This window comes from Tasmannia lanceolata, unplaced genomic scaffold (genome assembly GCF_043159265.1).
Source record: "Tasmannia lanceolata isolate RefF3 unplaced genomic scaffold, GAP_Taslan_0.1 ptg000007l, whole genome shotgun sequence".
Lineage (NCBI taxonomy): Eukaryota > Viridiplantae > Streptophyta > Magnoliopsida > Canellales > Winteraceae > Tasmannia > Tasmannia lanceolata.
The window spans coordinates 8,666,288-8,685,119 of NW_027518684.1; the positions used below are offsets into that span (position 1 = coordinate 8,666,288).

Here is an 18,832-nt window from a genome sequence, read left to right on the forward strand (position 1 = left end):
GTTTTACTATACAAGCAGGGTAGCTAAGTAGCTAACCCTAGGCAGTGGTATATCCAGGATAAAATAATCCCAGCAGAGTAGCTAATACCTGAAACAGCTTATCAAGGATTTCTATCCCAGTGGAGAACAGCCTCAGTGCCTCACTGGCAACCCTATCCCAGTACAGTGGGTCCCACACGGACCCCGAGAATAGTTAGCATAGATAGATCATGAAAGTTCTTGTTTCTGTAAGGACTATATACTGAAGCTCGGTGCATAAACCCTTGTTTTTGTTCGTTTGAGCTCGCTCTGCATCCACCCCCATGGATCCTCTGAGCAGGACTCGCGTGAAGCTCCTAGCCTTCGATTTTCTCTCTCTCACCCAACGATCTTTGAACCACGTTCCTTCCTTCTCCCGAAACGGAAGGCCCGTCTCTAGAGCCGAAACCCTAGGCGTTGTTGTAAGCCACGAGCGGAAGCCCAACTTCTTGAAATTCCTCATCGATGATGGCACCGGTTGCATCCCTTGCATCCTATGGCTCAACCACCTTCACTCTCCCTACTTCTCTAGGCACGACCCTTCTGATGTCCGGTTGTTGGCCGACATTGCAGCTGATCGGGCCAACAAGATCCGATTGGGGATCCTCGTCAGGGTCCGAGGTCGGATCACCTCTTACAGAGGTACGTTGCAGATCACGGTAGCTGATGTTTTTGTGGAGAAAGATCCGAATTCGGAGATCTTGCATTGGTTAGATTGCATTAGGTTAGCTCGAGATTGTTACAATGTTGCTCCTCCTCCTTCTCGAATCTGCAGATAGTGACTTCAATATTTCCATGATCTGGACCTTTCATCTGGCAACTTGGCATGGTATCAAAATTCTTTCGAAGATCCTCCATCTGAAAATCTAGATATAAGAAGATTATTCGCATGCAATCTGCTTTTCTAAAAGAAATCTCATACTCCTTGGAAACTCTCAGAAAATTAAGCATGTTTTGTAAAGTCTCGAAATTATGCTCGATTTATAGAACATAATGAGATCTATTTGTTAACAGTCTTCAACGTGCTACTACGTACTTCCAAATCTTTTTCTGAAAGTTGTGGTGTATGGCATGGAAAGATCAAACTGCAGTATTAGATTAACAAGCAAATCTACAGAACGATCACGGTGGACCCCATACCTTCTTGATGCAGTGCCAACATGGCAGCTTACCTTCTTGATGCAGTGCCAACATGGCAGCTATGTGGTTTTGGTGGAGTTCCAAGTGCATTCGTGCAGCAATGTTGCTGCCTGTTTTTGAACCTTTATTTTGGACCTCTAAATGGCTGAATTATGGAAAGTAGTAAACTACAAAGTTGTAGGTATCTTTGAGATCTTTCCAACAAGTATTTGTGTTCAAAAATTGGACAAAAGGGTAAAAAATTATGGCAGTTTTAGTGGACTGTGTCCTTAAGTTCTCAAAACAGTCAAAGTTAGTAAGTTCTAGTACAATTAATGTTATGTTAGTCCCTAAGCGAACTAGTGGAGGAGCTTGAACGAATTTGCTTTGCTTTTCTTTTATTTAAAGAGTTAGAAACCATCTTTAGAGGGGATTTTAATGTTGATAAACTTATGTAATTGATGGAATATCAATTTGGTTGAGCATCGCTCCCATTTTCTTCTTCTTCTCTTGTTGTGTTCTTGATTTCTATTTTTCTTCTTCTTCCCTCTGAAGCACCCGCATTACATCTGCTTGCTCTCTCTCTCTCTCTCGATGTTTGGTTGTTCTGATCTTCATTAAGGTAAACTCACAATACGCGTTGATCTTTGGATACAAAGAACACAATATTGGGTTGGGTTGATTGTTGTACTTAGAAGGATTGCCCGTATCAAAACAAAAGCCGGAATTATCATCGCCCTGTACACATTTTGTGAGGAATGTCCATCTACCCCAATGTAGGCAAACTGTGATTGGAGACTGCGAACCCATGCCAAACAATGGAGACAACTTGCAGATAATTAACCGAGAGTGAGGAAATTCAAGGGCTCACTTGTTCAGCTTTCATTACTCATATCTTCAACTTCCTGTTTTCTTGGAACCCTTGTTCTGTGTTACATTTAGGCAAGCCTGTTAGGTGCAGGACACATGGAAGTTTACAGCTTTTACCTATGTAAGTTATTCCAAAAATGATATTTTATTGTATGGTTTCAAAGCAATCAAGCATTGCAGCTTGGAGAACTTGTACAATACATACGACTGAATGATAAAAAAGAGTATCATGGCTCAGCAGTCTCTCATAGTACACCATTAGACCCAACACCAGTAATACCTTTAACAAAACTGCTAAACGGAAAGGAAACTTTTCTTTATTTAATCTATGTAATAACGGTGGGAGCGGACCGGCCGGTGAATTCTTGCATCTTGGAAAGCTTGAGTGCAACCTCCACCTATTTAAAGCATGTATGCATCAGAGTTACGTCTTAAAGAGAATCATTATAGAGTTGATTTTTTTTTCCAGCAGAATAAAGTGTAAAGGCTGGAGAAATACGGAGTAGAGCTTCTTACAAGAGGAGCAAGTGCTTCCTGAGAATCCTTCCCAATCTTTGAAGAGTCATTTTCATATTGCTCTATGTAAACACGGATGGTCGCACCCTCCGAACCGGTTCCAGAGAGCCGGAAAACCTGGAATTACAAAATGGCTTTAGAGAGACGCAGTGATAAAAATTATTAGTGTAATGATCAACATCCAAAGCACCAGATTTCGAAGCTTAAAAGCTTATGGTTGGAAAAAAAAATCCCAACTAGGGTGGATTTTTGGAAATTTGGGTTGAGCTTTCACCATAAAATTGGGTCAGGTTTGGGTTGAAATAACTAAATTTTACGTCCACTTTTAGGTTGAAAGAAATGGGGCCTTACGAAAAACCGAAATATTAGAACGAGAGAATTACCAAACGTGACCCATCTTCGAACAGATAACGGATACCCTGGTGCTTTGAGATGGAACCATCAACAGGATCTTTATATTCAAATTCATCTGCTTGGACAACAGTTGACACATCTGATCTGATTCCTTTAATGATTCTGTAACAAGCGACATCGAAGGTTCTTAAAAGATTCAATGTTACTAGACATTTTATCAGACCATAACACCACACTTCCCAAACATAAATTCTGAAAGTATTCATAGATCTCCCAAATAACCCTCTGCATTGATCTTCATCACCAGTCTTGTTGCCTTATGTGAAATGATAAGATTGCAAAATGAAAAGAGAGCATGTAGCGGTTGAATAAAATGGCTTGAAATGAAAGCAATATTTATTCTACCAACATATGCAATATGATCTCTAATTATGTCATGTTTGATTTGATTAAAAGGGAATTACATGCAAACTTTGCAATGAAAATCAAGTTCTATACTGATCCTGTACCAATTCAAATCTACTTGAAATATTACTTGTTGTTCAGGTCAGTAAATATGTTATTCTTTTTCGTTAATTTAACATTTTTGAACATTTTTTTTTTTTTTTGCCTTCTAATATTTTTCCTTATTGAAATTAGACAATCCAATTCCAGGTTTGTTGAAGCAGTCTGGTTGATCAGATTCCCAGCAGTTCAATCAAGCAGCACCTTTGCAGGTTTAGAGGCTGGACTGGCTTTCAAAACAGTGACATACAAATGGCCAAATCATGGGGCACCTTGATAAATCTTCCTTTTGTGGGAATGAGAAAGGTATTAAAAATAACAAATTCTAATCATCGGCCCACCAGATAACAAATGCAGCCCTGGTAACAGAAGTCAAGACTACACCTAAACATTTTCTAGAGCACTCCCATTTACAAAAAAAACTTCTGCAAGTTCCGACTCTCGAGCAGCATTTGGCGGTTATTTGAAATTAATTCTTGGAGGGAAGCAGAGTTGCTAAAAGAGATTCTCTTCTGCCCGTTTTGCTCGGTCTAAAAAACAGAGAGTGAGAAGCATTGTAGAACACACCCTAAGTAAATGGCTTTTCCCAAAAGCACGATTAATATTTGCTTTCCATGTACAACTAAGATCTACATGTCTCACATATGCTTTATATTAATTTCTAAGTTTTCACAACTATTAAATGAGGAAGTGATATTCAATGAACCATTAAAAAAAGTGATATTAAATGAGGAAGTGAGGGAAGCTAACTGATTCCTTCAAAATATTTTGAAGCATAAAATGCAATCTTATGTCTATGACCATATCAAGAAAATATACAATTAGAAACAAAATTTCAGTGTATCTTTTTCTTCATGGATGTAAACACGAGTGCCAATCAACCGAGCTACCATGTTTAAAACTTGTTGCATGGATGTAAACATGCGAGACTTTGCATTCGAGAGGGAGCTTAGCGCCTGTCAATAGTCTTCGGATTCTTTGTGTTTCTGGAATGGTTTTGCCTTCGGTATTTTCTTCTTTTTTGTTGAATGATATGGTTAACTTTCTCTGAAAAGAACCTGATGCTTCATGACCATGCATGCATGCAACTCTTGTGGGACTAAAAATACACAACCTAGAAGATTAGGTTGTATCTACAATAGTTGAGCATATATAATGGGGGAATTTTCTATTTCTTCCTAAATAATTGAATCCCAATATTATTCCTTGAGAAGAAATCAACACATGGAAGACGGACAAAAGACACTGATGGAAGCAACCAACTTCAAGAAGCCTAAAAGTTGCTTAGATAACATCAAAGCAGAGCTCCCACTCTTCGTAAAAGCTATGATATAATTACCAGCTACATATGGGAAGTATAGGGAACTAAAAGCATGGGAATTCACAAGTAGAAGTGGTAATTACAGTGTTTTCAAACAAGAATTTCAGCTTGGAAAAATGCGTGGGAAAGCATACTTGTTAACATCAGGAAGAGAGGATTGTAGTTTGACCAAATATGTCATGAGCTCCTTTGCTGCACCAGCATCGACATTCTTCACAAAACAATACGAACTGGTTAAGGAGAAGATTAACTAATTGTATCAAAAGGAAATAGTCTTGAAATAATGCATTGTGTCCTTGTAATGTCATACTTCATAGTCATATCGAGTATAATAGTGGCGACCATAAGTAGCCCAGTGCTGACGAACAATGTCTTCCACAGTCACCAACTTTCCTCCATTGAGGTTGTCCTTATTTTTCAAGGCAAGGATAGAAAGCCAAGCTAAAACTGCCCATATTCCATCTTTTTCACGAATATGATCTGAACCTGTAAGCAACGAGAACAAACAAGTAAGCTCGTTATAGAAGTTCTAGTCTCTCAAACAAGTAGCTAAAACGCCTACCAGTTCCAAAACTTTCTTCGCCACAAACTGAACACAATCCAGCATCCATCAAGTTCCCAAAAAATTTCCAGCCAGTGGGCACCTAACGGCAGATAGAAATAAATGGCCAAGCCATGCATTTAAGGGTACTGAATCAGGGGAATCAGATCCATGTGAGTAGAATCAAAGTTCCTATTACTAAAGGGGACTGATAACTGCACAGCCATGCTTTGATAATGGAACAAATCTCATTGTTTTACACTTTTTAACCAGTTGTCTAAAGCTATTACAATTCCGAAAAAGCTCTCAGCAGCAAATTAGAGAAGTGTAAAAGAAGGTGATTCATCCCATATTAAAACATGGGCCGTGCAGATATCAGCCCCCTTACCACATACCTCAAAAAACTTTAGCTTTAAGTTTGTTGCTACAACATCTAGGGCAGCAGATGTTGGCATGCTCCTGCAAGACGCAACACCAAATTAACGAAAGAAAATTAGACGCGTCAAAGAACTAAATGATGATTTCCGAAACAAAGATAGACAGATTAGATCCAATTGAGAAGAAATTTAAAGGAGGAAGAAATACAGGCATTCATGTCCATGCTCCAGAAATTGAACTCATGTTATTGCTCATTATCAAACGAGGACGACAGAATATGGAAGCCAGATCCCGAAGGTGTGTTCTCAGCTAAGTCCTTTTTCTCATCAATGAACAAGGGTAGTAAGAAATCGAAACAAAGAGATGTTGTGTGGAAATCAATGGCTCCTCCACGCATTACGGCTTTCGCTTGGACTGTCACGTATGGGGGACCCAACACATGTGATAGGCTCAAGAGGCAGAAGGTACAGATGGCTAGTATATGCGTCTTGTGTAAACAACATGAGGAGACGATTGATCACCTGCTACTTCATTGCCCGTTCTCGAATTACCTATGGACAAAATGTTGAAATCGTTCGATGTTGCCTGGGTGTTTCAGCACAGCATCAGCGAAGTACTATTGGGATGGACTGGTTTTCCATTTGGAGAAATTGGGCAAGCTCTATGGAATCTGATACCATACGTTGTTACGTGGAACATTTGGAAAGAAAGAAATAGTCGCATTTTTTAGGACAAGACGAGGAGAAGAGGTTGGGTGCTACTCCAAATCAGGATAGAACTGATATCTTGGGTAAAGCAAGGTTGAATATCCAATATGGAATTGGCAAAATCCTCTGACACTGGAAAGATGTTGTATGTCAAGGAGAAAATCAAACCTAACTGGAGACCACCACCGGCGGGATGGTACAAACTCAATTTTGACGGAAGTGCTAAGGATAATCCAGGTAAGGCCGGAATAGGGGGAGTGACTCTCGATTCCATGGAAAGGATATGGATGTCGTATTCTGGTCCGGGGGGCATTTGTGATGCTAATGAGGCGGAAGTAATGGCTCTTCTTTTTGGGTTAAAATGGTTCTCACGGAACAATCTTGGACCTCTAATTGTCGAAGGCGATTCAACAAACGCAATTGCGTGGGCTACAACCTCCTCGAAGGGGCAATGGCGGATCCGAGACTTGATTTCGGAAATTAAAGATTTAGTGACTCAAATCAGACCAACTGTGGAACACAGAAGGAGGACTGCAAATGTGATGGCGGATCGTTTAGCCAAAGATGGGGTTAACCTACAGGGGATGTCGCTATATATGGATCCAGAATTGCGGGATCCTCAATTGTAATTTGGTCTTATTGAATGTTTAGCTATCGGCTACTGTAATCAGGGGGACTAGGGGACATCTTGTTCCCTGCCCGCTTTTGCTTCTTTAATAAAAGTCAATTTTCAAAAAAAAGTTTAGATCCAACTTAAGAAAGGCATTAATGCAACTATCAATCAATACACATCCTCCATGTAAAAGATCCACATAAGAGACAGGCCTACCTGTTTGTTAACAGGACAAGAGTGGAAACATTTCAAGTTCAATATCACTAATTCAACAAATAGAAACTTTCTTAAACTTGGAAACACACAAAACTGTCATGTAAGCATTACCTAGCAACTCCCTTCAAACCAGACGTAAAATAAGGAATGGCTTGAACTGCATTTGCAGCAATAATAGCAACAGAGTCTGATGGAGTCACAAAAAATCTGATAATACCGCAGGAAAACGACAATCATAAGTTGCCATTAAAAAAAACCAGCCATAAAGTCAAGGGAAAAATTATTCAAGCCCATCGTAAATCAATTGTGGTTATACCTTTTACCAAGGACCATGTTGCGATCTGCATCACCATCAGCAGCAGCACCAAATTCTGGTGGTTCCTCTTGCGAGTTTGCTTTACCCAATCCCATTCGTGCAACCAACTCCTTTGCATAGGTTAGGTTGGGATCTGGATGCCCACCTCCAAAGTCTTCCTGTTTGCACATGGCCAGGCATAAAAATAGACATAAAGGAAATGTAAAACCTGAAGAGATGAATATTGTCAACATTGGGAAATGAGAAATTCACCACTTTTCTTTACATGGGACAGCCAAATACAGTGTGCGTGGCAATCAAACCCATTGAATCCTTCCCATGTGAAGTAAATCAGCCCCTCAGCAGTCATAGATACACCAGAGGTGGCTGTCCCAAGTAAATAAAAGGGGCGGATATATCACTACCCTTTTCCTAAACCCAAAGAACCATATACGGAATTTGGAGATACCTTGGGTGTGCAATTTAGTAATGAACTTTCACGTGCACCAAGCTCTTGGATGAATATACGTTTGGCATAAATTCCAGCTACTCCATGAAGTGCATCATAACTAGAGAAATAGCAATAGCATAACAGAAGTATATATATCCTCTAGATACTAAAAGAGGGCAAAAAGTAATGGCTACAGATATTCGCACTACTATATTTTTTATAATGGACCAAACACACCTTATCTTTTATTGTTTAATTGGCTGTCGAGAGATTTTTGGGAATTGTAATAGCTTTCGACAGCTGATTAAATAGTAAAAGACAAGGTGTGTTCACTCCCATTATCAAAACATGGCAGTGCGAGCATCAGTAGACAAAGTAATTTGCATCTTAGATGTAAACTTGATATCATTCACGTACCAGAATGAAAATTTTGGAGATGCGAGGAGGTTCTGGATAGACTCAAAATCAAAAATTGACCTGGGCAGTAAAAACAATTGCTGATTTAACTTGTTAAAGGATGTAAGTGCTTTGCCAATATATTGGGTATAACAAATGACGTTGTTAAATAAACAAATCAGAATTGACACAAACGTTTCAGCTAAGAAGACAAAAGGCAAGTGACAGTCAGAAAGGAAACATTTTTTTTGACAAGTGTGTGTGTGTGTGTGTGTGTGTGTGTGTGTGTGTGTCTATATATATATATATACAGGAAAAGGATTGTACACTCGAGCGTACCAAGCTTATGGTACGCTCGAGTGCCCAATCACATGGGTCCCACATTTTTTGTGGTGATCCAAAGCATTCATTTGCAAGGCTCTATCATAGATAGGGTGTGTACCAAAAATCAGCTCCATTGAATCATCCTAACCCCTCCAAAAGTGGAGGGCAAAAATGGGCAGATTTGTGGGCAAACAGTGTCTGTCCATTTTGACCTCCACAAATGGATGGGTTAGGATGATCCTATGGAGCTGATTTTTGGTACACATCCCATCTATGTAAGGGCCTTTCAAATGAATGCTTTGGATCATCCTAACAAAGTGGGCCCACATGTGATTGGGCACTCGAGCGTACCATAAGCTTGGTACACTCGAGCGTACAATCCTTTCTCTCATATATATATAGAGTTCATACGAGATATACCTGAAGAAGGGACCACGAGTCCCCCATGATTACAACGTATGACAGCTAAGGAGAGAGCTCCAAAGCCCAAAAAGATTAAAACTATCCAAAAAGAACTATTTCCATTTACATTCCCCATCAAAACCAAAAAAACCAACTTCCCACCAAAACCTTGCCATTTACCTTGAAGATCTTGAATAAAGCACCCATAAAATCCAACAAAGTTTGCGATCCTCCTCGAGGATCTTGAATAGAACACCTTCATTAGAACTTCCAACCAACTTGTGCGATCTTCATCGAAGATCTTGAAGACAAACCTTCCCGTCCAGAGTCTCAATATCTGACTCCACATACAGGGTCAGAGACCCTCAAAAAACATTGCTGGGGAGAGGCAATGGAAACGACACTGCCAATTTTAGATCTTTCCTACGACAACCTGTGTCGAGGAACACCCAAAAAATTATACCCGATTCCTATACCAAGAAACTTTTAACCAAGACTTCTTTTTTTTCTCTTTTTCCTTTTCTCTTATTCCTTCCGGAACCTGTCATCATTTTTGTAGAGCTTTGAGCTCTCTCAGTCCCTTTCCTGGAGTTCTCCCCTTCTCTGCCCTATCCCGCTTCTCAGTCCGAAAGGAAACATAATTATGCAGCTTTTAAAATATGAGGGCATAAGATAACAAGCTTTGTGTAGCACAAATGACATGCCACAATTAACCACGATTTTATATTTTGATTTCGGTTTCCGGGAAATGAAAATTTTCGGTTTTGGTTGGGAATTTTGGTGAAAATCTTGCAAATTCACATAAACATATAAAAATCTATGCAAATAATAGAATTTTGGGATGAAATTTAGGAAATGATAGAATAAACACAAATACGCAGTTAGAAACCATCACATAACCAAGACAGTCATCCATAATGGTTTAATACAATCAAGCACAAAGTGGCATTAGTTGTCAAGCGTGTGTGATAATTTAGTCAAGTCAAAGGAGATTTGATTGACTTAGTAGGGTGAACTCGGATTCAGATAAGAACTAGTCCTAGGTAAAAGGAAGTCGACTCGAGCGAGTTGACAATTGAAGCAGGAAATCTTTAAATAGTGCTTCTAAGTAGAGCATAACAAGTGTGCATTATCTTCCTCTAGTTTTAATTGTACATGTGTCTCTAACTCCATCAAATAATTCTAATTTGTTGAGGATATCATTTGATTTTTGGGGGGAGATCAATGGAAAACATATGCACACATGAGTGTAAAGCTCATCCATGGGTCATTGACATGGCACTTCTAAGTTCTAAGTAACGTCCCACGACACATACCGGATATGGTACTCCTAAGGGATATGGTACTCCTAAGGGGATATGGCAATTCCAAGTAACAAAGCAAGTGTATGCGTGTCTCCAATTCCATTGATTATTTCTAGTTTGTTGGGAAGTCCTAGATTCTTTGGAAGATTTATAAAGTATGTATACATGAGAGTAATGCTCATCCATGAGGAAATGCATTTCCACATGATTGTTTCCAATAAGATGCAGCAATGTCATGCGCCTGCATAATTCAAGATTGCCATGTCCAATACTAGCATTAAAGCTGTAAGTAACTAACCTCAGACATGTGCTCCACATCCCAACTACGTGATTCCACAATGCATGGGGTAATTTGACACCCCTCCCTCCCCTCTCTAGTATATAAATTTCTAAATATCTTTGTTCATCTCAGGCCCGTTCATGTAATTGTCAATTTCTCAAAGTAAATACTATTATGTTCATGTCCAACGTCTGCTTAAACTTGCAATAAATTAAAAATTCATTTGGAAACTACTCACCACACTTTAGCCTACTTATCAAAATTCAGTAGGATTACTCCATCTGATGGAAAATACTAGCACAATTGGTAGAAGCTTTCAGTGGAAATACAACACATGTTTTGACATAATTCTTGATACCAACGTCATAACATTATGTGAAGAAATTATATGACGTCATGCGAATCATGGTGTGACCATTATAACATTTTCGGCCACTAGTTCCACTTCCAAATCAATTAAAATATGGATCAAGAACATGAATCAAAAAGTAAGATTTATGCTGATCCAGAAAAGGCTGCTTACTTCATTAGTTTCACATAATCATTGGTTGAATCAAAAACATCCACGTCAAACTGTCCTTCATGCCCACTAAAGTTTGTTACGCCTATAATAGAGATATCCACCTGGAGCAATTACCAAAAGTAGAAACATAAAAATGATGGGAGAATTCCATACAATCTATTTCAATAATGACGGGCGCTGCCTTATGATAAAGCTCATACATCTGGCAGATCTTCTGCGATGAAATATTCCTTTATTGTTTTTGTGTTGTCGTAGATTCTATCAGTAATCCCCTCAGGAGCAGGTCCACCATTTTCCATATTGTATTTGATTCCAAAATCCTGTGAAAAGGCATCAATATTTATACAGATGAGTCGAGATAGAAACATTTTGGACGTACGAGATTTTGGACGTAAGTCACACAAATGATGGTGTAACATTTTGAATGTAAGTCATATGCTAAGAGCCTGCACATTAAATCAATCACAACTGTATATAGCTTAGTCACATTAGCAGTTTGGAAACCTCTAAAAGGTCAAGATAACTCGATACACTGGGAAAATATCATTTCCAATAACTTGTCAGGAGATTAAAAATTTCGAGGTTTTCTAGGATACTGTTTATCTGGGAATTAAACTCAACTCAACTCAACTAAGCCTTTGTCCCAAACTAGTTGGGGACTGTTTATCTGTGAATTCTCACATAAAATCCTTAAAATTTTAATCAAGGAATTTCTTTTTAGAAAAATTAAAAATCATTGCAAAATCAAGTGACATAAAGAGAAATTTATCTTTTTCAATAATATCAGTGGTAAGTAAAATGATAGGGATCAATAACCCAATCCATTTCCGTCCAACAGCCTTCCTCAGTTAAGAAACTAATGCAAATACCTCATGCGGACCACCTGGATTGTGACTTGCTGTCAATATAAAAGACCCTGATGCCTTGGATCCCTGAGATTGAAAAGATATTATAGGAATTATATTAAATTTTAGTCAAAACAATAAGATAATGCACTTTTGCAACCCACCAATACTGAGGGATAAATGGAATCATTTCGAGCATAAAAATTAACTTACATCCGCCCCAACTCTTTCACGTATGACAGCTGATACGGCAGGTGTTGAGAGTAATCCATTTTGTCCGACCCAAACACGTCTTACTCCATTTGCAGCCGCCATTTTAATTATTATCTGTGAAAACAATTAAAGAGTGCAAATCACAAAGCATATACTGTATACAAGGACATTAATCGAGACCTATGATCAACATTTGGAAACTTAAAAAACACGAAGTGGGAGACTTTTGCATGGAATAGAACAGGACAAACAATTAACTGCTGTATATATATATATATATATATATATATATATATATATATATATATAGAGAGAGAGAGAGAGAGAGAGAGAGAGAGAGAGAGAGAGAGAGAGCGTTTCCTACACATATGTGTAGAGAGTTCTCTACATACTAGCTTAAAATACAGTGGGGGCCCACATTGTTTGGGTGATCCAAGCCATCCATTTTAAAGGCCCTCACATAGATAGGGTGTCTACAAAAAACCAGATCCATAGAATCATCCCAACCCTACGATTTGTGGAGGTAAAGTGGATGTCTTTAAACCTTCACAAATTAGTTCATTTTTTGACTCCAAAGTTCGAATGGTTAGGATGATCCAATGGATCTGAGTTTTTGTGGACACCCTATCTATGAGAGGGCCTTAAAAATGAATGGTTTGGATCACCCAAATAATGTGGCCCCCACTGTATTTTAAGTTAGTGTGTAGATAACTTATCTACACATGTGTGTAGGAACCGTTTTCTCATATATATATATATATATATATATATATATATATATATATATATATATATATATATATATATATAGATCACCCAAATAATGTGGCCCCCACTGTATTTTAAGTTAGTGTGTAGATAACTTATCTACACATGTGTGTAGGAACCGTTTTCTCATATATATATATATATATATATATATATATCCTTTGGTCCATCGCAAAAGGCATTTCGCAACTGCTCTGTTGCATGTCAGACCAGCCACCTCGTGAATGAAGACAACAGCTTTTGTCTCCATTCATGAGGTGGGTGGTCTGACATTCAACAGACCAGCCACGAAATCCCTTTTGCGATGGACGCTAGCAATTCCCATATATGTATGTGGGAATCACATTGAATGAATCACCTTCCGCCACCACTTTCTGTCATGGCCTATTCAGGCGTTTGGATAAATTTTATAAGCGCAAAGGGAATGCTAGGGCAGAAAAAAGGTAGGATTTTCAAGCGGAACTTGTTACCGCCGAAAGAGTTGGTATTCTCGATTTTGCTAGTGATAAATATCGAAAAAAACTCTCTAAACTCCCTCCCTCCCTCCCTAAAATCTTTCTCGTTTTGATAAATATGAAAAAAACATGTGAAATTGTAAATTTCTAAATCTCGTAATTCTAATTAGTCACAAAGTCTTATTTCTACTTGTAATCCTTACTTATATTAACCCTTCATTCCTAACCTACTACAATCCTACTCTTTCTATGTATTTTTTTGCTTCCAATGAGGCTTATTATATGATTCATATAGACTTTCAATGATACTTCCTAAACATTTTCTCTTTATTTTCTTTAAAACTTCTCGCCTTTTCTCTTTTCTAAACCCCTCGCTTCCCGTATCGCTTCTCGCACTCACTTCCCACTCTGGCAACTATGGTATCTCTCTCTCTCTCTCTCTCTCTCTCTCTCTCTCTCTCTCTCTCTCTCTCTCTCTCTCTCTCGACTAATTGCAATTGACACCCCCTCCCCAAACAACAGAATCAGTATCAGCATTCCCTTTACCGCAGAAATTGGGATAGAATTGGAATTTGATGTCCATACCGATTCCTGATTCCCGCGATCCAAATAGGCCCTAAAGGATATTTGTAAGAATGTTGTAAGGATATTTGTAAAGATGTTGTCAACCACAAAATACAAGCAACAGCTAGTCGGTGGCAATTTGCAATCACATCTTCATAAACTTGACAAAGAGATGAATTCAAGGAAAATATATGCCCATATCATTGATTGGGCAATTCATATACTTATCACAATTCATAGCTCTGAACCAAAATTTAGAAACTAAAGTTTTCCTTTGGAGATATAGCTAATTGATTTGATGAGAATATCAATGTGATCCAATTAAATTACTGAAAAGTATCTTGTTCAGAAAAACATGATCTGGTACCACAATACCTGAATGGCATCTTTTGAGAAATAGCGGCCATCTCCAGAAACAACAAGGGTAGCCCCTGCATCAAGCAACAAGTGCTTACACTGTTACACATTTAAAAAGTGAATACTATCCTCTCTCTTTTTTTAATATATTTTTGACAAGATCCTACGTAAAGGTGATTAAATCTCGTAGAATACAAAAAAAAACTAAAAAAAGAACACTAAAGAAAAAGGGACAGGGGATGCATGACTTCTCACTCCAATAAAAGAATTGGGAATTGCTCTAAAAGAAAGCTACACCCACTAAATAGAACTCAGGTTAAATATATTTACCAAAGTTGGAAAAAAAATACAAAAAGAACAAAACAAAGATAGTGTTTCTTACCCAAGTGAAGTCTCTTAGACTCCAGTCGCCTTACAAATATCATCAAAGAAGAACAACAATATATGATATATGACCTATACGTCTCACCATAGTTAAAGCAATTTCCATGGGTGTATAGGTGATCATAGGCAGGGGTTTAACACCTAAGGAGACCCACAGAAGCACCATAGTCTAGGCAGGTCCTCTAGGGTCCAAGTGATGGGGTAAGTGCCACACACAAAAGAAGAAATAGGCCACATCCACCTTTTCTTTTTCTTTTTTCGAACGATACTTGGGGATTATATACATTAATAATGAAAAATACAAGGCCTTCAACCAAGATGGTCACGGCCGAACAGATGAGATACAAGAGGAATACAGAAAAATTGAAACCCAATTAAATCCATGGGAGGAATCTGATAAAAAAATCACCGTCCTCTTGCTAACACCGCTATAAGCGAGTGAATCAGCATCCGCGCTCGCTGGCAGACCCGAATATGTGCTGAAAAACAATCTTGTGTCCCTCAATGTGGTCCAAAATCTCCTCGTCCGGGTTGCCAAAACGCCATGGGTGGATCATATCTCTAACAAAACGGATCATGTTCAGAGAAGCACTCCCAACAATGAGGGTGTCAAGCTCCAAAACTTTGCCAAGGAATTGCAATGAAGAGGTGATTTGCAAGCAATGAAGTCGAACATAAAAAAATGATTGATAATGATATGGTTCCTGTGATAAAGGTGATCCATTATGAGCATCTTACCAAGGCAAGCAATCCAACAGAATGCCAACACCCAGAGTGGTGGGGGAATCTTTCATATCCCCTTAGACAAGGTGGGTTCCCTAGGGTTACCAATCAAACTGTAATAGAGTGAGTTAACATACTGAAAAGGAGCCATCGGGACTTTGGTTCCATAATTGAGGGTGATATTCACATATTTTGAGGTAATGAAGTCAAAACTCCGAAACATTGATCTAACCTCTACTGCCGCTAAATAAAAACTGAACCTCCAACTAGTGATACTCAGACAGCAGGTATAATGACACAAAAGAAGTTCCTCTGATGGTTTCAAACCCCATCTAAAGGGAGCAAGAAAGAAACTAGTGAGAAAACTCAGACAAAAAGCATAAAGATATTGTAATAACTTGTAAGAGAGAGATCCAGCAAGGCAAATGACACTTTCTCACAGCAACCCCACTTGCTGATCATAAATTGTTGTTGTAATGACTCTTTTGAGAATAGAGAGCAGAAACAAGAGGCTGTAGATTCCTCCAACGATGCCAGCCACAGATCAAAAGGTTTATTTAACTAATGGAAGATCAATATCACTTCAGAGATCACAAAGGAATGCTCACACGATATCAGTGATTGATTCTAATGAAAGTACTACCACAAAGGATAGGCAATAGTAAAGCCAAACCCTTAAATGAGCTAACATTTGGGGCAATAGTCAAATTTGACGGATGAAATCATACAAAAAAATTTGGTGAATGGAATAAATATCGCAATAACTTGTAAGAAAAGATTCAGCTTGGCAAATGACACTTGCTCACAACAGCCCCATCTGCTAATCATAATTTCTTGTTGGAATGGCTTCTTTTGAGGATAGAGGGGTTGGCTAAAGGATTCATTTAGCAGACCCCAACTAGTTTGGGACAAAGGCTTTGTTGAGTTGAGTTGAGTTGAGAATGGCTTCTTTTGAGGATAGAGGGCAGAAACAAAACACTATAAAATGACTCCTCCAACAATGCCAGATAAAGATTAAAAAGTTCATTTAACTACTGGAAGATCAAAATCAATTCAGGGATCACAAAGTAAAGCTCACACAATATCAGTAATTGTTCTAATGAAAGTACGTCCACAGGGGATAGGCAGTAGTAAAGCCAATCCCTTAAATGACCTAACATTTGGGGCAGTTGTCAAATTCGAAGGATGATATCAACAAAAAAAATGGTGAATGAACCTAAAGAGTATTCGAAGTTGAGCTAGAGGAATCAGAGAAAAGGAAAAACTTGTGTAGGCTTCAAAACAAGCTGCAGTGCTCATGCAACCATTGCCTCTATTTTAATAATGTAAGGGCTGGCCCTTCGGTAATTCCTGTTTTTATTCAGTGTGTTCAATCTAACAGTATTAGCTTCAGGTGGCAACTGCAGTACATCTTTAGGATACAATAACATACCAAAAATCATGAAATATTATCTAATCAGCACTGGTGTTTGAATTTCTTGAAACAAGAAAGAACGGAACACATGTAAATGGATACAATATAAATGCAATAGGGCTCTTGAACACTTGTTTAAAAACTCTCCGAGTCAATCATTGACTCGCCCAAGTCAACTCTGTTTTACCTTAGCCAAGCTCTCGTCCAAGTCTGAGTCTGCCCTACCAAGTCAGTTGAAAACTCCTTTGACTCACCCGGGTTAATTAAAAGTTGATCGTCTCAATCATTGACTCGCCGAGTTGACTCCTCTCATCATAGTCCGATTTTAAATACTACTCTTGATTATTAAGAAATGTAGAAATATCAATTAAATTTGTAGTATAAATCAGCAAATTTGTCTGAAATTACTCACTATTAAACAAGTCGGAAGCATATTGAATGTACTCGCTAAATTTCCAATATAATTTGATTCCATTAAATCGAGAATTCACAAACACACCTCAATAATCCATGGAAATAGTGTTTACCACACAAGAATAAATTCAAATATCCCTAGAACAGTAATGTTAATGGCAGAATGAGCAAGGCAGATAAAAGCAAACAGAAACAAACCTTTCACTTTTTCGAGTGTAAGAGCATTGAATGTTGATTGGACAAAATTGTGCAAGTAATTAGGCTGCTTGAATACAGTTACCTGGAAAAAAAAAAACCTCCCAGGTCATTGCATAATTGTTTAACACATCAACAAAGTACATTGAGGTACTCGGCTCAAACGTAGAAAAATAGGAAATATGGAAATAACTAGTCGCACATCACAACAGTGAGATCGCGTATTCTACTCAACTCAACTAGTGAATTTGTATCATTTGTCCGAACCAATAAAAAGAGCAGTCCAATCTCAAACAAAAAACAAAAGAATTGCAAATTCTATCTTAAGGCGATTCTCAATATTAATGACTTGTCACTTGCCAGACACGAGACGAAACTAAAATCAAAACAGCAAAGCCGTGGGAGTTATTCATAAACAAATTGATAAAATATTACTAGATATAAGAAGAAATTCCTCGATTACTTAAGAAAAAATGGCAAAACCTCATGAAAAAAACTTACTAAATCGAAAAAAAATAAATAGAAATGCAGTTACCAGATCGAAAACAGCAAACAGATCGATCCAACATCACAAAAACGGATCCATAAACGCAAAAGTATCAATCACGAACGATCCATAAAATCGAAATCCTCTATTAAAAGATTCGAATACATGCATTTACAGGAAGAAAGAAATCCTCATTCAAACGATTCGACCTCGGGAATCGGAAAAAAGGACAGATATTTAACCATCGATCTCGGAATCGAACGTGAGTAAACTATAGATATGTGATCTAAAACCAGGATGAATAATAAAAAATAAAAAAACCTGGACAGAAAAGGAGATCGAGAAGCAAAACCCTAGATTTGAGCATTACCTTCTTCCTCAGACCAGAAGTTCCAGGTTTCTGGCCATCGATGGGAGAGGTCGCTTTTCGAGAAACCTTAAACATCACCATTTTTTTCTTTCTCTGCACAATTGAAAAATGAAAAGGAAGTGAAAATGAGAATGCGAATGAGGAAGAGACTGCTATAAATAATAAGGGGAAGGGGTGCACAGGATAAGGAAGAGGTGTCACTCACTGGTTGGGATTGGGGTGGCGTTGGAGAGAAGCGAGAACACGAAAAGAAATTAAATCATCTTGGAGTGCGAGTGGATGATGCGGTTTTTTTAAGCCACGTGTACTTAAACCGCGCGGGTTTTAGGGAAAGGAACGAGAACGGGTTCGACGGTGGATATTGGGTCTGACTCAGACCGTGTCCAGATCTAGGCCGAAATGTAAGATCTGATTCCAAAGTAAGAATGAGGCATGCGAAAACCAATGACGTCTTTTATCATCATTCTCGTCTAAGGTCTGAATGTGGGACCAAGGAATATCATGGACCTGA

The 18,832-nt window shown here is 38.4% G+C and overlaps 2 protein-coding genes across 2 annotated transcripts; one reads left to right on the forward strand and one right to left on the reverse strand.

Moving 5' to 3' along the window:
- Positions 1 to 120: 120 nt before the first annotated feature.
- On the forward strand, positions 121 to 4,056 carry STN1 (Nucleic acid-binding, OB-fold-like protein). Its single transcript, XM_077384998.1, has one exon. It carries the CDS (start codon positions 303 to 305, stop codon positions 795 to 797), a length of 495 nt encoding a protein of 164 aa, XP_077241113.1. The 5' UTR covers positions 121 to 302; the 3' UTR covers positions 798 to 4,056.
- LOC143881743 (phosphoglucomutase, cytoplasmic) lies at positions 2,134 to 18,599 on the reverse strand. The gene is made up of 19 exons (XM_077384997.1): positions 18,527 to 18,599; positions 18,322 to 18,414; positions 17,468 to 17,549; positions 14,353 to 14,408; positions 12,191 to 12,304; positions 12,002 to 12,064; positions 11,333 to 11,452; positions 11,133 to 11,233; positions 8,321 to 8,380; positions 7,922 to 8,021; positions 7,474 to 7,631; positions 7,269 to 7,364; positions 5,639 to 5,702; positions 5,265 to 5,346; positions 5,013 to 5,188; positions 4,837 to 4,913; positions 2,907 to 3,039; positions 2,524 to 2,640; positions 2,134 to 2,405 (listed from the first exon to the last, which is right to left on the reverse strand). Exons 2-19 carry the CDS (start codon positions 18,400 to 18,402, stop codon positions 2,334 to 2,336), a joined length of 1,752 nt encoding a protein of 583 aa, XP_077241112.1. The 5' UTR covers positions 18,403 to 18,414; positions 18,527 to 18,599; the 3' UTR covers positions 2,134 to 2,333.
- Between the last annotated feature and the right edge of the window lie 233 nt (positions 18,600 to 18,832).